Source organism: Tupaia chinensis, unplaced genomic scaffold (genome assembly GCF_000334495.1).
Source record: "Tupaia chinensis unplaced genomic scaffold, TupChi_1.0 Scaffold000264_1, whole genome shotgun sequence".
In the NCBI taxonomy this organism is placed as follows: Eukaryota; Metazoa; Chordata; class Mammalia; order Scandentia; family Tupaiidae; genus Tupaia; species Tupaia belangeri.
Window position 1 is genome coordinate 1356247 of NW_006159744.1, and position 23649 is coordinate 1379895.

The following is a 23649-nucleotide window of genomic DNA, read 5'->3' on the forward strand; positions in this document are numbered from 1 at the left end:
CTTTCCATTGTGTCAAAGCCATCTGCTACAAACTAAATTAAATCAAACATTTCACACTTGGATTTTGTTGAAAACTCAGATACTGGAATAAGAATGGATGAGGCAAAAGTTCTTCACTGTCTCTGGAAGAACATTACACTGATGGCGTTTCAGCCGTACAGTCTTAGCGTACGATGAATAGAAAGTACTGACATTGTCTTTTGGATAAACTGTCCCCTGATATATATATATATATATCTATATCTATATCTATATCTATATCTATATCTATGTCTATATCTATATATCTATATATGAATCAGGATTTAAACTGGATTTCAGAGAACCTTTAGTTTTTACTTATTCGTTACTTTGTATAAAGAAGATGAGTATAAAATTTACACTGAAATATATTTTTTTTCTTTTTAGATCACCAACCAAAATTTCCACCTGAGAAAATGTTGAAATAGGAATTACTTGTACATTGGAGTTGCTGGATGAAATACAAGCAATTGATTTTTGTAACGTGGGGAAGGAACGTAAATTGCAAGATTACATCTGTAAAGCAATGTGTAAATCACTGCGTTATTGCTTTAGTCATTGTCTCTATTTAGCAATGACAAGACTGGAAGAAGTAAATAGAGAAGTAAACATGCATTCTTCAGTGCGGTACCTTGGCTATTTAGCCAGAATCAATTTACTGGTTGCTATATGCTTAGGTCTTTATGTAAGGTGGGAAAAAACAGCAAATTCCTTAATTTTAGTCATTTTTATTCTTGGTCTTTTTGTTCTTGGAATTGCTAGCATATTATATTATTATTTTTCAATGGAAGCAGCAAGTTTAAGTCTCTCCAATCTTTGGTTTGGATTCTTGCTTGGCCTCCTATGTTTTCTTGATAATTCATCTTTTAAAAATGATGTGAAAGAAGAATCAACCAAGTATTTGCTTCTGACTTCCATAGTATTAAGGATATTATGCTCTTTGGTGGAGAGAATTTCTGGTTATGTTCGTCATCGACCTACTTTACTAACTACAGTTGAATTTCTGGAACTTGTTGGATTTGCCATTGCCAGTACAACTATGTTGGTGGAGAAATCTCTCAGTGTCATCTTACTTGTTGTAGCTTTGGCCATGTTGATTATTGACCTGAGAATGAAGTCTTTCCTAGCTATTCCAAATTTAGTTATTTTTGCAGTCTTGTTATTTTTTTCCTCATTAGAAACTCCAAAAAATCCAGTTGCTTTTGCTTGCTTTTTTATTTGTCTGATAACTGATCCTTTCCTTGACATTTATTTTAGTGGACTTTCAGTAACTGAAAGGTGGAAACCCTTTTTGTACCGTGGAAGAATTTGTAGAAGACTTTCAGTCGTTTTCACTGGAATGATTGAGCTTACGTTTTTTATTCTTTCAGCATTTAAACTTAGAGACACGCATCTCTGGTATTTTGTAATACCAGGCTTTTCCATTTTTGGAATTTTCTGGATGATTTGCCATATTATTTTTCTTTTAACACTTTGGGGATTTCATACTAAATTAAATGACTGCCATAAGGTGTATTTTACCCACAGAGCAGATAACAATAGCTTAGATAGAATCATGGCATCCAAAGGGATGCGTCATTTTTGCTTAATTTCAGAGCAGTTAGTTTTTTTTAGTCTTCTTGCAACAGCAATTTTGGGAGCTGTTTCCTGGCAGGTAAGTAAACTTTTGGTATGTTTCTGTCAATGCGTATTGTGATATATGAAAAAATGCTAGCTTCAGGAATTGAAATTAGAATTATGAGGTCAAATTTCTGATTTCAAAGGAGATTCTTTTTTGGTGCTCATTTAATTTTGTTCATGCAATTAGAGCACTAAATGCATTGAACAGGATAATTTAGTTTCGTCTTTAGTAAAGAGGTACCAAAATGTTAGGGATACTCAGCATATGACATGCTTCACACTTGCTAATTGTTATTGAAACACTCATAAATTAAAGGTTCTTAGAGTGCTAACATTTGAAGAATGTTCAGAGATTGTATTTAATCTTTTCATTTTACACATGAAGAAACTGAAGGCCAGAGAAGACATGTCCAGAGTTCCTAGTAGTAGCCAGAACCAAGTTATCTAGCTTCTGTCTAATCTCTGCTCTTCTAACTATAGCATATTTCTTTTATGTAGCCATTTATCTGAAGATTTTATATTAAAAGTCATTAGATATATAACAGCATCTATATATCTTAGACATTAGAGGCTCTTCTAAAGAAAAAGTGGGTTTTACAGTACATTTGTTGTCTCCAAATATTTTAAAAAACAGTCCTTATAGACAAAGATTCACACTGTAGAGTTTGTTTAACAAACCTAGTCTTCTATTCTTTGAATAGTTATTGACTATGCATTATATGCCAGGTATTATATTGGGTCCTGAAGATCTCATGATGTCTCTATTCATAAAAAAAGCACAGTCTCTAATTGGATTGTAGGTAGGAGGCTGGCATATAAACAAATAATTGTGATTACAGTGTGACAGATGCTGTAACTTGAGTAACATCAGGCTGGGATGTTGGACAAAATATAAGGTCAACACTGATTGCTGTAGTTCTGTGCTTCATACCAGTTGTTGCTGCAGAGTTTGTAGTACGTTTGAAGGGTGATGGGGAGACTTGCCTGGACATGATGTTTTCTAGTCAGTATGGACTATGGCAAGGAGTCAACCTAATAATGAAAATTTCCTGGGCATTGCCTGAGGATATCTTCCTCATTTTATTAAACTTGACAGTCCCAGTGAATATCAGAAATATCAGAATGATGATGATGGTATCAGAAACTCTAGCAATAGTTCTTTGTTACCTCCTTTCCCACCCCTAACTGCCTCTTCTTTTCCAAGTCAGCTTCATTCATACTAGACAGAATTCTAAGTTATCAGATCCTGTTAGCCTAGTATTTTCTTGGCTGCTGTATTCTTTTTTTCTTCTATCAGTGATCTTCAAATAGAGTATGTGTACCATTGTAGCAATACAAAAGCTTTCCAGAGAATATGTCAGCCAATATAATTTAAAGATAATCAGTATCCAGATTCTCTCTTTCCATTCTATCCTGTCCTAAAGTTTATCTACTTGGGAGTGTCACTATTGAATTGTAGTGAATTGTAGTTTAAATTTGCATAGCTCTAGTGGCTAATGATGTTAAACATCTCTTGATATGAGTGTTAGCCATTTACTTATCTTTGCTGTTGAAATATCTGTTCAAATCTTTTGCTCATTTTTAAATAGGGCGATTTGTCTTGATTGAGGGTTTTTTTAGTTAATTAATTAATTAATTTTTTTATTGAGAGGTTTTTGTTATAGGGCACAAGCGCTCGACAGACAGAGAGACAGAAAGTGAGCAATCAGCCCCCAGGGGGGATGGCCACCCCACAATCCCTTCTCCTCCTTTCTCCTCTTGGGATCTTGGGCACACATGTACACGTGCCCAGGGTGAGTTTAAGCTACTGGGTCTGGGACTCGAACTGCAGTCGACTACATGGGAGTCCAGCAACATAGCCATTACACCAACTGCTGGTCCCTTGAGAATTTTTGTTTTAATTGAATTATTTTATTTAACTTTATTTATTTATTTAAATTTGACCAGAGAGGGACAAAGTGAGAGAGGGCAGGGGGAGAGGAGAGGAGAGTGAGAAAGCAAGCTTCCAGGTCTGGGATTCGAACTGTGGTCAGCTATGGAATCCAGCGCCCTGAACCACCGTGCCACCTGCAGGCCCCCAGTTTTTTTTTTTTTTAAGAGAGATTTTTTACTCTAGGTTGCACATGCTCACCAGAGAGACAGAGACAGAAATCAAGAGAACACCCCCCAGCAGGCATGGCTACCTCCTTCTCTTCCATTTTCCTCTCAGAATTTTTGACATGCATGGGCACATGCGCACACACACACCCAGCGTGAGTTTTAAGCCACCAGATCCAGGACTTGAACTGTGGCCAAATATGTGGGAGTCCAGTGACATAACCATTATGCCATATGCTAGTTTCTTGAGTAAGTTTTAAGAATTATTATATATTCTGGATACAACCCCTTTATCAAATAAATGATCTGGACATGTTTTCTTCCATTCTGTGGCTTATCTTTTTGTTTTCCTAATTATACTTTTTTTTTTGGAGAGATTTTTGCTATAGGGCACGTGCGTTCACCAGAAAGGCAGACAGAGACAGAGACAAAAAGCGAGAAATCACCCCCCAGGAGTGTTAACCACATGGCAGTCTTTTCTCCTCTATTCTCCTCTCAGGATCTTGGGCACACATGCACCCCCACCCGGCGTGAGTTTAAGCCACCACATCTGGGACTCGAACTGCGGCCATCTGCATGAGAGTCCAGCAACCTAGCTATTATGCCATCTGCTGGTCCCCTAATAATACTTTTTAAAGAGTAACAAGTTTTTTAATTTTATAAATTTCAGTTTATCAGCTTTTCCTTTTATGGATTGTGATGTTGGTATCTTATCTAAGAAATACTTGCTCAGTCATAGATCACAGAGATTTTTCTCCTGTTTTTTTCTTCTAGAAGCTTTATTGTTGTAACTTACATTTAGGTGTATGATTCATTTTGAGTTAATCTTTATTTATGGTATGTGGTAAGGATCTAAGTTTAAAAATATTGATGTCTGGTTGATGAAAAGACTAATTTTTACCCCACTGAATTGTCTTTGCACCTTTTTCCAAAATCAATTAAATATAAATGTAGCTGTTCCATTAAAATATTCTTTAGTAGATTTCTGTTGGAAAAACTTCCATTGATTGGGTGGGGACTGACACAGTGTGGCAAGGAAAAATGAGATTGAAGAAGAGTTTTAAGTAGATCAGTTTGTCAGACCTCAACAGGATTGATGAAAGTAAAGATGAATTGAAATTAAGGCTAGCTAGGAGCAAGAGATGATAAGAACCTGATCTAAGGTGATAGGGAAAAAGTGTTATGATGAGGATAAGACTAAATTATTATCAAGAGAAAAACTGACAGATCTTGTCAAAAAGCAAAATATTTGAAAAAAATTGATATTAGTTGATGAAATTAAGAGACCAGCAAATAGTGTAATGGTTACATCACTGGACTCCCATGTAGTCAACCGTGATTTGAGTCCCTGACTTGGTGGCTTAAAACTCACTTAGGGTTCATGTGCATGTGTGCCCAAGATCCCAAGAGGAGAATGAAGAAGGAATCATGATGTGGCCATCACCCTTGGAGGGTGATTTCTTACTTTCTGTCTCTCTGTCTCTCTGGTGAGTGTGCATGCCCTATAGCAAAAATCTCTCTCTCTAAAAAATAAATAAATAAAAGATGCTGAAACACTGGAGATTAGATGAGAATGTAGGGTAAGAGACACAGTAATGATGGTTTCCTTGAGTTAATGATCTAGCACAGCTTTTGTAATTTATAAGATAATTTATAGTAGGCTTTTTTTTTTAAGTATATTTTTAGGGAGCAATAGTCTCATTTACTACTTGCTAAGAAAAGCAAAACAAACACCCACATGTATTTAACGGGCTTTATAGAGTACAATTACAGTTATAATTTAGATTATATTACCTCAAAATAGGCTTAGCCACACTTTCTTTTGTTTTTTTCTTTGTTCTTTTCAGTTTTCCACAGGACATGTGCATGAGCTGGAAACACAGAGAAGGGGGGGGGGAATTAATCCCCAGGGAGGGATTAGTCCCACTCAATGCCTTCTCTGTCTTTCATTCTTTTCGAGATTTTGGGCACTCATCCTCTCACACCAGCCATTTTTCTTCCAAGCTGCTGGATTTGGAACTTAAACCATGCAGTCAGACATGTGATGTCCAATTGCCTTAACCACCACACCATGGGCTGACCTTGCTTTTTCTTATTTGAAGATTTTTGCATATAACAAGTTTTGGGTTTTGTTTTATGTAGCTTAATTTTTTTTCAATTAAGGAAAAATTTGCATACAGTATTAGTTACGCTTTTTAAGTATATAATTCTGTGATTTCTGACAAGTATGTAGTTGTTTTACTACCACTACCACAATCAAGATACAGAGTAGTACAATCACCCTCCAAAATTCCCTCCTGTTCCTTTCCAATCAGTCCTCCCAACTTCAGTATTTGGCAACACCTGATTTTTTTTCTGTACCTAGATACTTCCCTTTTCTAGAATGCCATATACATGAAGTCATATAGTATGCAGTCTTTCAAGTCTGTTTTCTTAGCATAAATCATTTTAGATTCTTCAGTGTTACTGTGTGTATTAATCATTTGTTCATTTTTATCACTTATCACTATTCTATTGAATGGATATATTGGTTTGTTTATCTAATACTCAATTGAGGGACTTTTTTTTAAAGAATTTTTTTTTAATTTAATTTTTTTTTAATCTCACTAGAGGGGGAGAGAGAGAGAGAAAGAGAGAAAGGAAGTCGCCAGGTCTGGGACTCAAACTGCAGTCAGCCATGTGGGTTCCAGCCCCCTCAACCACCAGGTCCCTCAATTGAGGGACATTTTAATTATTTATGATTTTTGCTAATTATGAATAAAAGAGCTATAAACATTTGTAGATAGGATGTTTTATTTACATGAACTTGTATTTTAGTATGATGTGGCATTGCTGGATCATATGGTAAGTTTATGTTTAACTTTATAAGAAACTGTCATACTGTTTTCCAAAGAGGCTCTACTATTTTGCATTCTCACCTGTATAGTATGCGAGTTCCTGTTGCTCCAATGTCTACCACTGCATGATACTGTACTGTTTGTTTTTGCTTTTTAACCATTCTAATTGGTGTGTAATGATTTACTCATTGTAGTTTTAGTTTTTGTTTTTGTAGTAACTGATGATGTTAAGAATCTTTTCTTATTCTTGCCATCTGTATATCCTCTTTGATGAAGTACCTGTTGAGATCGCTCAACCATTTCGTAAACTGGATTGTTTGTTTTCTTCTTTTTTTTTTAAAGAGAGTTTTTGTTTTGTTTTGTTTTGTTTTGTTTCGTTTTGCTATAAGGTGCATGTGCTCCTGCAAGAGACAGAGACAGAAAGCAAGAAATCACCCCTTGGGGGGGGTGGCCACACTACAGTCCCTTCTCCTCTAGTCTCCTCTTGGGATTTTGGGCAGGTATACACAACACATGATCCTGGCATGAGTTTTTATTTTTGTTTGTTTGTTTGTTTGTTTTGGAGAGGTTTTCGCTATAGGGTGCATGCGCTCGCCAGACAGACAGACAGAGACAGAGAGACAGAAAGTGAGAAATCAACCCCCAGGGGGGATGGCCACGCCGCTATCCCTTCTCCTCCATTCTCCTCTCAGGATCTTGGGCACGCATACACACGCGCCCTGCGTGAGTTTCAGGCCACTGGGTCTGGGATGTGAACCGCAGTCGACTACATGGGAATCCAGCTACATAGCCATTACGCTAACTGCTGATCCTGGCATGAGTTGTGTTTAAGCTGCCAGGTCTGGGACTTGAACCAGAGTTAACTATGTGGGAGTCCAGGACTGTTACACCATCTTGGTGCCTGTTTTTATTTTTTGTTGTTGTTTGTTTGTTTGTTTTACTATTGAGTTTTTTTTCTTGACACTTTCTTGTATATTCTAGATAGAAATCCTTTATCAGATATATGACTTGCAAATATATTCTCCCAGTGCGTGATTTGTCTTCATTCTCGTATCATGTTTTTTTGAAGAATAAAAAAGGTTTTTGATTTTGATATAGTCAGTCTTTTGATGTCATATGGAAGAAATCTGTGCTTGACCTCATTTAAATAGAATCTTTGTCTAACCACAGATTAATAACTTTGCCTTTTTAGTTTTACTGATTTTACTACTTTCAGAACGAGTCAGTAGTATCATTTCAAGTCATTTACATTAAAAAGTTGGAATTTTATCATTAACTTCTGTTGTGTTTTGTTCATAATTTAATTTCAGCTTTAAAATGCAACATTACAGCTGTTGTTTTCTGCATTTTGGATTATGTTCATTACATGATTTGCTTTCCTGTTTTATACTGTTCTCCTTAAATAAGTCATTTAGAAAACGTAGTGCTGTAGCATTTGGTGCTCGTTTATTGTTCAGCTATAGGCTATTCTGAAGTTATAATTGATAATTCACAGAATAAAAAGAGGAGAAAGTTTCCAGATACCCAAGGAAACATACCCCATAATATGTCTTCCATTGTCAGCTATTGTTACTTGCAGATTCCATAGGGGCTTGATGCAAATTTTTGAAGAATCCCTTTGACTCAAGCCAGAAAATCCATAATCAAGTTGATTTCTCTGTAGGAGAAGCAGTGACACTCACTGGGTATGACAGATGTCTTAAGAACTGCCTCATTTCAAGGAAGGGATTATTCCATAATCCACAGAGGCAGCACAGTTTTATTTCCTGCAAAATGGCTGCATCAGTCATATTGCTTCACTTGGCATGGCAAGCAGGGAGTTTTCAGATCTACTGCCAAAACTAGAAGTACTAATTTTTCATAATTTCCTTTTCTTTCTTTTCCTAAGGTTTTGAGCTATTTTAGTTTAGATGTGAAGGGGACACTAACTCTTTTAGTTTGAAGGTATAGAGAATCTCTTAATTTCATGTTTTGTCACTTCTGGCAGAACACTATTGAACAGGAGCACATGCTTTTTACCCCCAAAAAATACCAGTAGCAAGGGTCTGAATATTGTTTTCTTTACAAAGAAAAAGACATAATTCTGTTTCTCTTCAACTTTTAAAAAATTTTCCAATTTTTAAAAACATTTTTAAAAGTGTATTCATTTATTTCTTCTGAGAGAGAGGCAGAGGGAGAAAAGGCTCCCTAAACAGAGTCCTTATGCCATAATCCATCCCCACATTCAGCCAGCTCAGATCATGTACACGTGAGCATGCTGGGTCAGCCATTCCCATGTTTCTCCATGTACATTACTGTAGCACTACCTGGCCCTAAAACATTTTTTAATGCCTCTAGATATAATTTTCTTTCTTCCTTTCTGCCTTTCCTTTTCTCTTTTCTTTTTTGCTCTTTCCTTCCTTCCTTCATCCCTCTCTCTTTTACTTTCTTTCATGAGAGGAAGGAGAGAGGATAACTTATTTTTTTTTTTTTTTTTTTTTAAACAGGGTGCTATCATTGCAGTCCTTTGCTTCAGCCTCCCAGTTAGGCTAGTGGGCACATACTACTACTGCTCCAGCCCTGTTCAGGTTTGTCTGGGATATAAACCTCCCATGTGGTCCTAGCCCTGCGCAGCACTTGGGTTACCATGGCTAGGCCAGTAATTTTCTGTTTTAATAACAGGGCCCCCTATTATTAACTGTTTACAATGCACAAACCACTATTATATATACTTCATATGTATTTTGTAATCTTCATGACACTCAGATAGATACCATTACCATTTCCATTTTATAGATGAAAAATATTCCTAAGAAATTAGAAAACATGTTCAAAATAGCTGGTATGAATCTAGGCAGTTTGCCTTCACTCTGACTTAGATACTTATTTTCATGAAGTATTGGAAATAAGCACAGAAATTATATATTCTAACCACTTTATTTTGCCTATGGGGAAAAACAAGATTCATTAGACTGCCTGACTTTGATTTTTGTACCAGAACTATTTCACCTTTATCAGGTTTGTGGCCTAGAACTTTATCTACTTCTGTTCTCTTTTGAAGTCATTCAGCTTGGGGGGGATTTCTAATGCATCTACTGGGAGCTTGAACAACTATATACTAAGATTTATTAAACAGCCATAATCATGGAGATGAAAAATTAGTCGTCGTTTAGATTTCTGAATTTGGTTATAATTTAAGCTCACAGTTTAATTTTATTATTAATGTTATTTTGTTAGATATATTTTACTACTACTTTTTTTTTTTTTTAAGGTTTTTACCTTTTTTTTACTCTTGCTGGAGAGACAGAGAGAGTACGAGTGAAAGTGAGAAATCACTCCTCAGGGGGATGGCCACACTGCAATCCCTTCTCTTCCATTCTCTTCCTGGGATCATGGGCACACACACACACATGTGCCTGGTATGATTTTGAAGCCACTAGGTCTGGGACTCAAACCATGGTCAGCCGTGTGGGAGTCCAGCAACATAACCACTATGCCTTCTGTTGGCCCCTGTTTTACTTATTTCTAATCTATGGAATAAACCCATGAAATAAATAGCCCCTTTTCATAGATTCAGAAAATCAAAACTCAAGGGTTAATTAACTTGTACATGTATACATGGATGGTAGGAGGCTGAGCTAAGTTTGGCCCAGAGTTTAACTACAGAGCTTGAATCCTATCCATTACAGCCTACTACCTCTACATAATGCAGTCAGTTGGCTTTGAAACTAAAAAGTGGCATTAATAATGTTTTTATATTTCCTGAACTAAGCCATATTTTGAAAGCTGCTTATGGCTTCTTGTTTTTTTCTTTTTTTTGGAGAGGTTTTTGCTATAGGGCACGTGCGCTCGCCAGAAAGACAGACAGAGACAGAGAGATAGAAAGCGAGAAATCACCCCCCAGCGGGGATGGCCACGCCACAAACCCTTCTCCATTCTCCTCTCAGGATCTTGGGCATGCATGCACACGCGCCTGGCGTGAGTTTAAGCCACCACGGGTCCAGGACTTGAACTGCAGTTGACTACAGGGGAGTCAAGCGACATAGCCATTACGCTAACTGCTGGTCCCTGCTTATGGCTTCTTAAATCTAGTTTTGTCATATAAAACAGCATAGTATCTCCATTTTATAGATTGCTTTTATACAGTACATCAATATATTCTGTTTCTTAGTTGAACTTTCATTTCTTTAGTGTTCTGTGTATATTTTTCAAATCTGACTTAAGGTGAAAAAATACTTCTAAACAAACAAAAAAATGTGAATGATTGATATATCTATATCTATCTATATCTATAGGTAGATAGATATAGATAGATATATTTAAGATTTATTAAATTTTAATTATTTTTGTTATTATTTTTTAATTTGCTATAGGGCATGTGCGCTTATATCAGGAGATTTTACATAAAGAATTTTTTTTATTATCTGAAAAATTTTAGGAGATAGAATGTGCAAAGGACATTACTTATAGATGATTTGTTTGTCTGCCGTTATGTTCAGTTTATATCTGCTCTGAAACTTGGGCCATGTCTTAAACATTTGATGATGAGTTTCGGATAATTTGGTGAAGTAAAGGAAGAAAGGTACCTGTACTTACTAGCTTTTAATCAAGAGAGCTGATCTTATTACAAAGAATTATTTAAAATATAATAGATATTCCAAAGTCATAAATGACTTCTAAGTTGAATCTGTACAATAAAAGTTTGAAGAACAGAAAAACTGAAGCTTTTAAAAAGTGACAAGTGTGAGAAAACATCCTAAATTTATTTGGATTCCCCTGTATATACATGTTATCTGTTAAGATTGTAAATTTTTTGTATTGCCAGTTCTGCTCACTTTTATTTGTATGTTTTATCTTAATGGAATATTTAATATTGTTTTTATAAGCTTGCTTAAAATAACCTAATAGAAGTACTTAATGCTTTTTCTTGATAAGTTTGCTTTCTAAAAACTTAGGACAGTGTAAAATTATCAAATTTGTAAGATTTTTTTACATATACAAAAAAAAAGTATAACAAGTCTTAGGTTGTTGGGAAAGTCATGACACATTTTTGCATAGAAAAACATAGAAAAATGCATTGTGACTTTCTCGACGACCTAATAGTAACAGATCATCTCTTGTCTATGAATTGGGATCAGTAAACATCTGCATATCTACTTACGTTGTCCTGCTGTATTAAATACGGTAATAAGTGTCCCATAACCACCATAAGGGTATTAAATAATATCAGTGTTAACATTCTAATTGAAATTTTAAATTAAGCTATCCACTCAGATCATCCACAAACTGGTTGGCAATTGAACTTTTATCTTTTATTTAGTCCACTGCTAATGAAACTGTTTAATACATTTTTCTGATGGTAAAGATTATAACATATCTTTAATTTCATAATAAAAATATTGATATTAATGCCTTTATAAAATTCTTTAATGCAGAAATCAGTAATAACCATTGGTATTGTGTACACATGAATAGTTGAGAAAGACTTTTCTCTACCTTTGTCATATTTAGATAAATAGGGACAACTTTAAATATGTCTAAGCAAGCTTTCAGGAATAAAAATTTTCATTTTTTTATTTCTGTGGGAAATAGAGAAAAATGTCAGCAAATTAGTAGTCTTAACTAAAGAAAAATGGTTTGACAAAAAAAATAATAAAAAGTGAATGTTTGGTTTTTTGAGAGAGACAGAAAGAGAAAAATTACCTTCCCAGGGGGGATGGCCATGCTGCAGTCCCTTCTCTATTCTCCTCTCAGGATTTTGGGCACACGTACACATGTACCTGCATGAGTTTTAAGTGCCGGGTACAGGACTTAAACTGCAGTTGAGTACATGGGAGTCCAGCGACGTAACCATTACGTCATCTGCTTCCCAAAAGGTGAATGTTTTTTTTTTTTTTTTTTTTTTTGGAGAGGTTTTTTCGCTATAGGGCGCGTGCGCTCGCCAGACAGACAGAGAGAGACATAGAGACAGAAAGCGAGAAATCACCCCCCGGGGGGGTGGTCACACCGCAATCCCTTCTCCTCCATTCTCCTCTCGGGATCTTGGGCACGTACGCACACGCGCCCGGCGTGAGTTTTAAGCCACCGGGTCCGGGGCGCGAACCACGGTCGACTACGTGGGAGTCCAGCGACATAGCCATTACGCTAACTGCTGGTTCCCAAAAGGTGAATGTTTTTGATGGTACCATAGGAGAGGAATAATTTTTCTGCTTTAAATAAAAAAACAGGAGACCAGCAGGTGGCATAATGGCTATGTCGCTGAAATCCCATGTAGCCAACCACAGTTTGAGTCCCAGACCCAGTGACTTAAACTCATGCCCCTCATTTGAGTGTGCGTGCCCAAGATCTTGAGGGGAGAATGGAGGAGAAGGGATTGTGGCGTGACCATCTTCCCTGGGGGGGGCGGGGGGAGGAATTTCTCGCTTTCTGTCTCTCTGTCTCTCTCTTTCTGGCGAGTGCACGTGCCCTATAGCAAAAACTTCTCCAAAATAAATAAATAAATAATAAAATAAATAAATAGAAAAACAGAAGTTTGTTAAAAATATACCTCAGTTATGCATGGGAAGGTACTTAGGACCTGAGTAATTCTTAAAAAGTGATCTTGAATTTAGGTTTGTATAGCATCTTCAACAAAGAACAGTATCTTTAGAGAACTGACAGTACAAAGGAAAAGGACTTTGAATCTCTAGGATGGCAGATTGTGAAGACAAGTAAGTGGGATTTTGTTATTACTTTTCTAGTGCCATCTCTAGGCTGATATGGGTCTAGAGCTATCTTCGGTGATCAACTTTCATTCTTGGTGAAGAGGGACACCTCACTTTTGTAAAGTTATGTCCTGTGTTCAGGCAGACTTGCTTTTAGGCAGATTATGAGAGGGGAGAGAGCTTTCTTAGTATCCATTTCATTTCACTTGCCTTCAGCTAAAATAATTCTTAGGCCGAAAAAGTTCATTTTGGAGTGGGATATTCTAATCCTCAGCAGTACAGTGCTCTAATCTTTTTCCATTTACATGTCAAAATTTAGTTTCCCACTCTAAGAGGAATGTGAAATTATTATTTGTGAATTTTCTTTATATATATTTTTTCTCTATGTCATGAAATTGCTAGTTACTATTGGCACAGGAAGGCTGTTCACATACCAGGACTTCTGACTCTTACTTCTAATAACTATTCTGATTTTAGGAATAATGTACAAGGAACTTTTGTTTATTTGTTTTTCCCATAGAGCATGTGTGCTTGCTAGAGAGAGACAGACAGAGACAGAGAGAGGGAAAGTGAGAAATCTACATCCCACCTCCATGAGCTACATCCCACCTCCATGAGGGATGGCCACATGCAATCCCTTCTCCTCCATTCACCTCTCAGGATTTTGAGCATGCATGCACACACACCCAGTGTGGTTTTCAAGCTGCCAGATCCAAGACTCAAGCCACCATTGGCCATGTGGGAATCCAGCCCCTTAACCCTCATGCTACCTGCTGACCCCAACAAGGCCTTTTTTTTTTTTTTTAAGATGATGCTATTTCCTGTAGTTTTAAAATCCTACGATTATGTCTTCATAGCAAATAAATAAATGTGCCTGTGAGATTATTGAGTAGACTTACTTTATTATTATTTTTTTTAAATATTCGATTGCTGTACATCATTTGGCTTGTAAAGAGAATTTACCCAAGATAATATACACCTCATACCAGTCCACTTGAGAATACTATACATTTATCATCAACAGGTAATAAACCATTTCTCTGTCTCACAAATGTCTTGCATATCTGTTTTTCTCCCTCATTTCCTTCCCTATGCTCTTCCCCTTTCCCACTCTTCTTCCACACTGTCTCCAGTGTTTATAACTGTTCACTGTCCTTCAGTCTTTCAATCTCTACCATAGAGTGTGAACAATTGATATATATTAAGTGGAGACATACAGTGTCTCTCTTTCATAGCTTGGCTTGCTTTACTCAGCAATAAATCTTCCATATATGACCACTTTCTATCAAATTGCCAGGATCTTGTTGCCTTTTCTTTTTTTTTTTTAATGACTGTATAGTACTCTATAGAATATATGTGCTACACTTTATCAATGAATGCATCTGTTCGTGGACATTTGGGTTGGTTCCATGTTTTAGCAATCCTGAATAAGGCCACAGTAAACACTGATATGTAAGCACTTTACCAGCGGAGCATTATTCTGTCCTTTGGTTAGATCCCCAGGAGTGGAATTGCTGGATCATGTGGTCTTCTATTTGTAGGTTGAATAGACTTATTTTATTTGGCCAGAACATTATTTATTTAGTTAGTTAGTTAATTTAATTAATTAGTTAATTCATTTTCTATGGGGCCCTATGTGCTCACTGGAGAGAGAGACAAAGAAGGAAAGTTAGAAAAACCCCACCCTGGGGAGTGATCACGCCACAATCCCTTCTCCGTTTTCCTCTTGGGACTTGTGCCTGGAGTTTTTCAAGCTGCCAGGTCTGGGACTTGAACCTCTCAGCTGGCCATGTGGGATCCAGCCACCTTAACCACTATGCCGCTTTGCTGACCCTAGCCAAAACATTTTTTAAGTGTGTATCTTAAGGTGATAATGTCACTTGTTTTTAGAATCCCTATAACTACTTCCTACTTCTAAAGCTGCTGCTCATATCCATTTGTTTGGTCCCTGAAGACATTTGAATTTGTGATCCTTCCTACAAATTATAAGTGAATTAGTTTTTTACATTGCTTTGTTGATCAGAAAAGTAGTTATATAAAGTTATAGGCAAAAAATAATAATCACTATGTCACATAACTTATGTTTTTATATATGTTATATAATTATTTAAGTTCAAAAGAATTAACTGTATCAATGAGCAAATTCAACCTTTTATGACATAGTTTACAACTTTAAGGCAGCATCATAATTCCCATAAATATCATTATAGTATTTTTTTATTGTCTTTCAGTTAGTGCTTAGGTTCCAGGTAACATTTTATGTGTAAATATTTATAATTTTATTACTTTCTTTTTAGTCTCATTTCTTTTGCATATGTGTTGTTACATTATATTAGAAAATACTTTGATCATTTAAGCCCCTGTTTACATAAGGCGATTACTTTCAAATTATGTCAGCCATTCATATAAAAGGATTACTAAACAATAATATGAATAATAGTGTAGAAGAAATAGTTTCAAAGCTGAGCTATACTTCTGGTCCCCTCAAGAGGAGCAAAACTCAAAGATTAGAGTGTCTAGAAGTGGATTCTCTGGTAAATTTCAGAGCTGATATACTGAAGCAGATACACTAAAGGCAAGGAGTAGAACCATATATATTTCAGTCTTTTCATGAATCTGTCTCCTCCCCTTGTATCCACTTAACTATATTAAGTGTTTAAAAGCCTGGATTAAAATATGTAGACTGGTCATGCCCCCCAGCTCTCTGGGAGAAACAAACTAAAATCTTCTAGAGAAGATACTGTTATCCTAGGCCTAAAATGAATCATATAGTAGTTTTTTTATGTGTGTTATTTTGGCTTTTTTTTTTTTTAACATTCCTCGTTTAGCTTATTTTATATAACCAGGTACACACACACACACACACACACACACACACACACACACGTATTACCAAGAGCAAGAAGCAGCAGAACTAATAGCAGAAAAGTGTTTGGGTATTGGAATTATCAAACCAAGAGAACCATCATGCTTACTAAGTTTAAACAATAAAAGAAAAATCAGTATATAATGATTGGAAACTATGTAAAAGGACAAGGCAGACTTGAAGAACTAGAGGGGCCAGCAGGTGGCATTGGTGATAAAGTCATTGGACTCCTACATGACTGACTGCAGTTCAAGTTTCAGGCCTGGTGGCTTGAAAATCATGTGTGTGTGTGTGTGTGTGTGTGTGTGTGTGTGTGTGTGTGTGTATGCATGCCTAAAATCTCAGGAGGAGAATGGAGAAGGGATTGCAGTGTGGCCATCCTTGCTGGGGGGTTATTTCTTACTTTCCTTTTCACTGTCTGTCTCTCGCTCTCACTCTTGCTCTCGCTCTCACTGGTGAGTACATGCACCCTACAGCAAAAGTAAAAAAAAATTGTTAAATAACATAGAAGTTTTAGGATCAGAAAGTATAATACCTGAAATTAATTCAGTGTGCAAGTTTAATAGATTAGACCATGCTAAAGTAAGCATCAGTGAAACAAAGTTCAGAAGCAAGAAGAAACAAAAGAGGGAAAATATATGGAAAAAGAACAGAAGACAGGTAAAATTCAAAGAAGATGCAGTGAGAAGGTCTTGTGTGTGTTTAATTAGAGTCCCAGAAGGAAAGGGGACACAAAGGCCAAAGGAAATATTTGAAAGGATAGATAAGTAGAACAAGAGAGTCCTAAAACAGATCCACAAATACTCAATTTATGAGAAAGATGGCACTGTAGAATAATGTGGAATAGTAATTTCAGTAATTGATACCTGACAATTGGCCATTGATGTAGAAAAACAAAATTGGGCCATTATAAACAAAAAACAATTACATATGGAATATAGACCTAAGTGTGAAGGGCAAAACAAAGTCTTCAGAGGATAACGTAAAATATCTTCTTAATGTTCAGGTATAGGGAAGTTTCTTTAACAATATACAAAATTACTGCATTACAATTATTAATGGTTTAAGAAAAAAAATAAAGCGCTGAGGAAGTCATGGAGATGAAAAGTTATTTTCAGTATGAACAATGAAATATTTTTATCTAAAATATTTTGAAGACAAACCAAAGCTGTAAATCACTGAGAAAAAGACCAGCCCCATAAAGAACTGGGCAAAATACGTAACACTTCAAATGATCAAAGGTATTTAACCTCACTGATAATCAGAGAACGTGATATTGATTCTAATTTTATTATAGCAAATCATAAGCAATCTAGAGTAGAGGATCAACTAAAGTTTCAAACTTATATTAATGCCATTTGGTCTTTACAAGCAATTTTTGTTAATAGGCTTAAAATACAGTACAGTGTTCACAATATTATATCTCATTCCATTTTGGTTTAAAAACAAAGCCAACAAATATTCATGTACATACATGAATATATATTTGAAAATATATGTACAGGGACATCAAAAAATTCATGGAAAAATAGAATTATGAGATTATTTTGGTACAAAGATTGGAAATCCAGGCAAGGTTTTTTTCATAATACACCTTTTCATGAACTTTCTGATCCTTCAGGTATAATTGCATGAGGTCTGGAAATACTCCAAAAGGTTAGTAGTTGTGTATGGATGATGGGACTTGGAACAATTTTAATCACATATCTTTTTTACTTATCTGTATTTTCCAGTGTTTCTAAATTGAGCAGGGACCAGCAGTTAGCGTAATGGCTATGTCGCTGGACTCCCATGTGGTCCACCACTGTTGTCAACCACTGTTCAAGTCCCAGACCCGGTGGCTTAAACTCACGCCAGGTGCATGTGCGTGCATGCCCAAGATCTCAAGAGGAGAATGGAGGAGAGGGGATTGCTGCATGGCCATCCTCCTGGGGGAGGTAGGGGGTGTGATTTCTCGCTTTCTCTTTGTCTCTCTGTCTTTCTGGCGAGCGTACGTTCCCTGTAGCAAAAACCTCTCCAAAATAAATAAATAAATAAATAAATAAATTGATCATGTACTGTGTTAGCTGTGTAATTGATAAAATAGAGTAACAAAATGGGGCAGTATATTCATTTTTTTGTTATGGGAGTCAGTTTTTATTTTTATTTTTTAATTAGCCCTTTTTTATTTACATTTTATCCTTGTATAACTTTATAACTCACAATATGTTTTTTTTTTTTTTTTTTTTGGAGAGGTTTTTGCTATAGGGCATGTGCGCTTGCCAGATGGAGAGAGGCAGAAAGTGAGAAATCACCACCCCCAGGGGGGATGGCCATGCTGCAATCCCTTCTCCTCCATTCTCCTCTTGGGATCTTGGGTACGCACGCACATGTGCCGGACATGAGTTTTAAGCCACCAGGTCTGGGACTTGAACAGCAGTCGACTACATGGGAATCCAATGACTTGGCCATTACGCTAACTGCTGGTCCCGACAATATGGTTTTTCAAAGTGCGCATGTAGTACATGACAGTGAAATCAAGACTATTACCATATACGTCATTTTCCAGATTTTATTAAACTTTGATCCAATGATCTGCTCCTTAGTGTTAAAGATGTGTTCATGCATATAGACATGTGGAATGTGCAGTAGTAATAAAGAATGTGAAGTGGAATAATATCAGTATTCTAAAGATATAGTTTAGGATTCAGTGACTATCATCCTTCGATTTTCTTTTCACTGAACTAGATCTATTTTTTTCTGCTGCTTTTTTGCTATTTATACGTAATCTTGCCTCTTCGTTTTAATACTTCTTCTGCCTCCCTTCTTTCCTGCATTGAGGATGCTTGAGGATCCTTAGTTTTTTTTTTTTTTTTCCAGTTAAAATTTTGCATTTAGACCTATAGGGAGGTTAGGGCTTTTCAAAGCTAAACTGTATTATAAAAGTGGAATTTATTTTAATAGTGTTATTAAAAATGAGGTAAGGTAAGTGAGTTTTAATAGGAGAAGATTTGTCTTCCAGCTTTTTCTCTGTCATAATAAAGAATGGTTATATTTTTGTTTGTTTTCTAGTTTAGGTGGGTTATCACTTGACAACAATTTTTAAAAATATATGATGTGCTTAGGACCAGCAGTTAGCGTAATGGTTATGTCGCTGGACTCCCATGCAGTCGACCGCGGTTCACATCCCAGACCCGGTGGCTTAAACTCCAGGTGCATGTGCGTGTGTACCCAAGATCCTGAGGGGAGAATGGAGGAGAAGGGATTGTGGCATGGCCATCCCCCCTGGGGGATGATTTCTCACTTACTGTCTGTCTGTCTGTCTCTCTGTTTGTCTGGCGAGAACACACGCCCTATAGCAAAAACTTCTTCAAAAATATATATATATATATGATGTGCTGTGTGTTGTCACAACTTCAAGAAGCTTAAAGAGAAATTTAGGATTCGTTGTGCGGGTTACCTTATCCATGTATTCTTGTCTGCTTTAACCTATAATTGTTTTTAGATTATTAATTGTCCTTTTTATAGTTTTTGGAAGTAGAGATGAAATATCTGAATCAGTACACATCTATTTAAATATGTATACCTATAATTGTACTCCCACATATTGTATAACATGTTATTTTTGAATTTCTTTTAGCCAACAAATGGAATCTTCTTGAGCATGTTTCTGATTGTTTTGCCACTGGAATCCATGGCTCATGGGCTTTTTCATGAATTGGGTAACTGTTTAGGAGGAACATCTGTGGGATATGCTATTGTGATTCCCACCAACTTCTGCAGGTATTGTGATCTAGTTAGTAACTACTGCCTGACTCATACTGTTTTCTTAAGATTTGTATAAATATATAATAATTCATTATGTCAAAACTAATATTTTCAAGATAAAATACCCTCTTACATTTATTAATTCCAAATTTTTAGATATTTTGATTTAAGTATGATTAGTTTATATTTCAGCTAGAAGTCAGAAAATGTGAATGAATTTTCTAAGGAAAAGTTCTACCCTAATGGGAGTAATCTTGTCTGGGCCAACTCTGCTGCCCGATGGCTAAGGGAGCTGGGTCCCACATGGCAGACCACTGTTTGAATCCTGGTCCTGTAAGTTTGAAAAATTCACTGGGTGTGTCTGTGTGCATGCCTCAAATCTCAATGGGACAGAAAAATGGAGAAGGGATTGCCTTGTGACCATGCCCCACTGAGGAGGGCCGGGTGCTTTCTCCTTCCCTCTCTGTTTCTTTGTTTCTCTTGGTCAAGCGCACATGCTGTCTGACAATTAAAAAGTCTTGGGGCCAGCAGATGGCATTGCAGTTGCATCACTGGACTTCCACATGGCCAACTGCAGTTTGATTCCCAGTGTGGTTTGAAACTCACGCTGGGTATGTGTGTGTACTTGCTCAAGATCCGAGGAGGAGAAGGGATTGCAGAGTGGCCATCCCCCCTTGGGGGTGATTTCTCACTTTCCCTCTCACTGTCTCTGTCTCCGACAAGCAGATGTGCCCTAAGGCAAAAACATCTCCAAAAAATAAGAGTCTTGTCCAATATCTGTCATTTGTTAAGAAAATACGAGTAAGGAACAAAAAAGGAATGCTGTTTACATTTAGATATACTTTCCCAGCTTTTTGTTTGATTATAATTTATTGATAAATACAATTTTTCTTAGAAACCAGGTTTTGATTTTCCAAGCTTAATTCTTAGTGTTATAAGAATTTTACTAAAGATGATCTTTTAAAATCCTGCCATTTGGTTAGTAGCAACTATTATGATTTGTAAATAATGAGTTATAGATGACATAGAGTCTGACATAGAATGAACACTTCTCAAACACCAAAATAACTCTTCTTTTTCTCCTTTTTCAGTCCGGATGGTCAGCCAACACTCCTTCCACCGGAACATGTTCAGGAGTTAAATTTGAGGTCTACTGGCATGCTTAATGCCATCCAAAGATTTTTTGCATATCATATGATTGAGACCTATGGATGTGACTATTCCACAAGTGGACTGTCTTTTGATACTCTACATTCCAAACTGAAAGCTTTCCTTGAACTTCGGACTGTGGATGGACCTAGACATGATACATATGTTTTGTATTACAGTGGACACACCCATGGTACAGGAGAGTGGGCTCTAGCAGGTAAATTCACATTTGGCAGTTTCACCATGTTGAAGATGCACATCTTCCCATAGAGACATTAAATATCCAATATTCTCAGTTTTCTACTTTATAGTTTACTAGATGTGCATATGACTAATTTTTTTTTCTCAAGCATACCTGTGTAGCTTAATTTTAATAATAAGATTTGGGGAATTTCTTGGTTTAGGAAGGAAAATAAATCTGTTTAAGACTTGTAATCAGTTTCTCTTTAGAGGATTTTCAGAATTATTAAATATAGTTAAATTTTTCAGAATCTGATCAACTTTTTTCACTAGTGTATCTAAGTTTTTAAATGTTACAGTTACAGTTTCTAATTGTCCTTCACATATGTGTTTTCTTTGTATTAGAAAGCTTATTAAAATTTTAAACAACTGGCAATGTAATATGGTGGGAATGAATAGTACTTGGGAGACTTTGGTTCTAATCATAATTTGCCATAGCTCTGTTATTTTAGGCAAGTTACTTCTATTAGCGTCCATGCTTTCATCTATAAAAAGAAGGGGTAATATTAAAAGATGTGACTTTTAAAAGATGTGAGTTTCATTTTTAGGTATACATTTATATATATATATAACATGTGCTCGCCAGAGAAAGACAGAGAGACAGAAAGCAAGAAATCACCCTCTGGGGGGATAGCCATGCTGCAGTCCCTTCACCACCATTCTACTCTTGGGATTTTGGGCACACATGCTCATGTGCCCAGTGTGAGTTTTAAGTCACTGGTCCAGACTCAGACTGCAGTTGACTACGTGGGAGTCCAGCCATAACCCCTACTCCATCTGCTGGTCCCTCTGTAAGATTTTTTTTTTAAATACTTTTAGGGTGTTGGAAAAATGTAACTGTTTTATATGCACTATGGGAAAAGAAAATGCTTTCTTTCTCAAGAGTTACTTGGCAGTACTGCCAAGTAACTCTTGAGAAAGGAGATCTCTCTGTATAATACATAAATTTGTTTATCAGTCTTCATAGCTTTAATAGAGACTATTAGTCAAAGGCTCTGTTTTGTGAATTATTATTTGCTTATACCTAGAATAGAACCTGGCACATAGTAGAGAATTCTTAAGTAATTAGTAGTTGGAGCCCAGCCATGGTAGTGCATGCTGATAGATGCTACCTTTGTGTAGGCAGAGGCCACACAGGAGGTGTACCCTAAACATTCTAGCCGGGTAGTTTATGCCTGTGGTCCCAGCTTAGTCCCAGCTATTCAAGAGGCTGGGCAGGAGGACTGCACCATTGTGGGACCCTAACTTTAATTTTAAAAAAAGAGATGAAGTCATTGAATAAATCATTAAAAAAGAAAGGTAATTTTCTTTAGAGTAGAAGCAGTTTTTATTTAGATTTAATAATATCCTTTTTTTCATAAAAGGTTTTAGATGTTTTAAACCAATAACAAAATGGTAATAAACTAATCACAAAATACAAGTGGACACACAAACAAACAAAGGACAGAGGCAGAGCTGCTCATAGAAGAATTCCAGAAGGAAACAAATAAACTCAGGTTAAAGTAGCATGGCTTTATACTTAGATTTATTTTGAGAGATTTTTGCTTTAGGGTACATGTGATCACTGGAGAGACAAAGAGACAGAAAGCAAGAAATCACTCCCCTGTGGGGAATAGCTACACTGCAGTCTCCTCTTATCCTCTTGGAATTTTGGGCATGCACACATATGCACCTGGCATGAGTTACAAGCTGCCACGTTTGGGACTTGAACAGTGGTTGGCCATGTAGGAGTCCAGCCACCTTAACCACCACACCACCTGCTGGCTGCGAAGTAGGATGATTTTAAGCCAGTATGACCTCACTAATCCCATGCCAGATTTGTAACCAGGACTTTATCATAAAGAAAAAAAAAATTTTGCATTTTTTTTCCCAACAAATGTTGAATAACTCAGTGGCTTTCTAGAAGGAAAGATCAACTAGCATTTATTGGGCACATTTTAAAATACCGGCCTCTGTGCTTAGTACTTTGAAGTAGGATGATTTTAAACCAGTATGACCTCACTAATCCCATGCCAGATTTGTAACCAGGACTTTATCATAAAGAAAAAAAAAATTTTGCATTTTTTTTCCCAACAAATGTTGAATAACTCAGTGGCTTTCTAGAAGGAAAGATCAACTAGCATTTATTGGGCACATTTTAAAATACCGGCCTCTGTGCTTAGTACTTTGAATACATTATTACATTTAATCTATACATGAAATCCTTTGAGGTAGAAACTGTCACCTCTGTTATCTTCATTTTTTGAAGGATGAAATGAAAGCTGAAGGTAGTTACCTAGCTGATCTATGGTCATACCACTATGTGATACAACTGTGATTCAATTCCAGGTCTGCCTGACTCCTAAAATCTATTTTTGCCTCACTGTACCATGTTCCCACCAAGGGAAAG

The 23649-nt window shown here is 36.4% G+C and overlaps 1 protein-coding gene across 1 annotated transcript in view; it reads left to right on the forward strand.

The window, feature by feature from the left end:
* The first annotated feature begins 547 nt into the window (after positions 1-547).
* The window catches only part of TMEM168 (transmembrane protein 168), a 30380-nt gene continuing 7278 nt past the window's right edge, over positions 548-23649 (forward strand). The window contains exons 1-3 of the mRNA XM_006149482.3: positions 548-1675; positions 19744-19886; positions 20963-21237. Coding sequence (XP_006149544.1) covers positions 548-1675; positions 19744-19886; positions 20963-21237 — 1546 coding nt within the window. The remainder of the gene's footprint in view (positions 1676-19743; positions 19887-20962; positions 21238-23649) is intronic.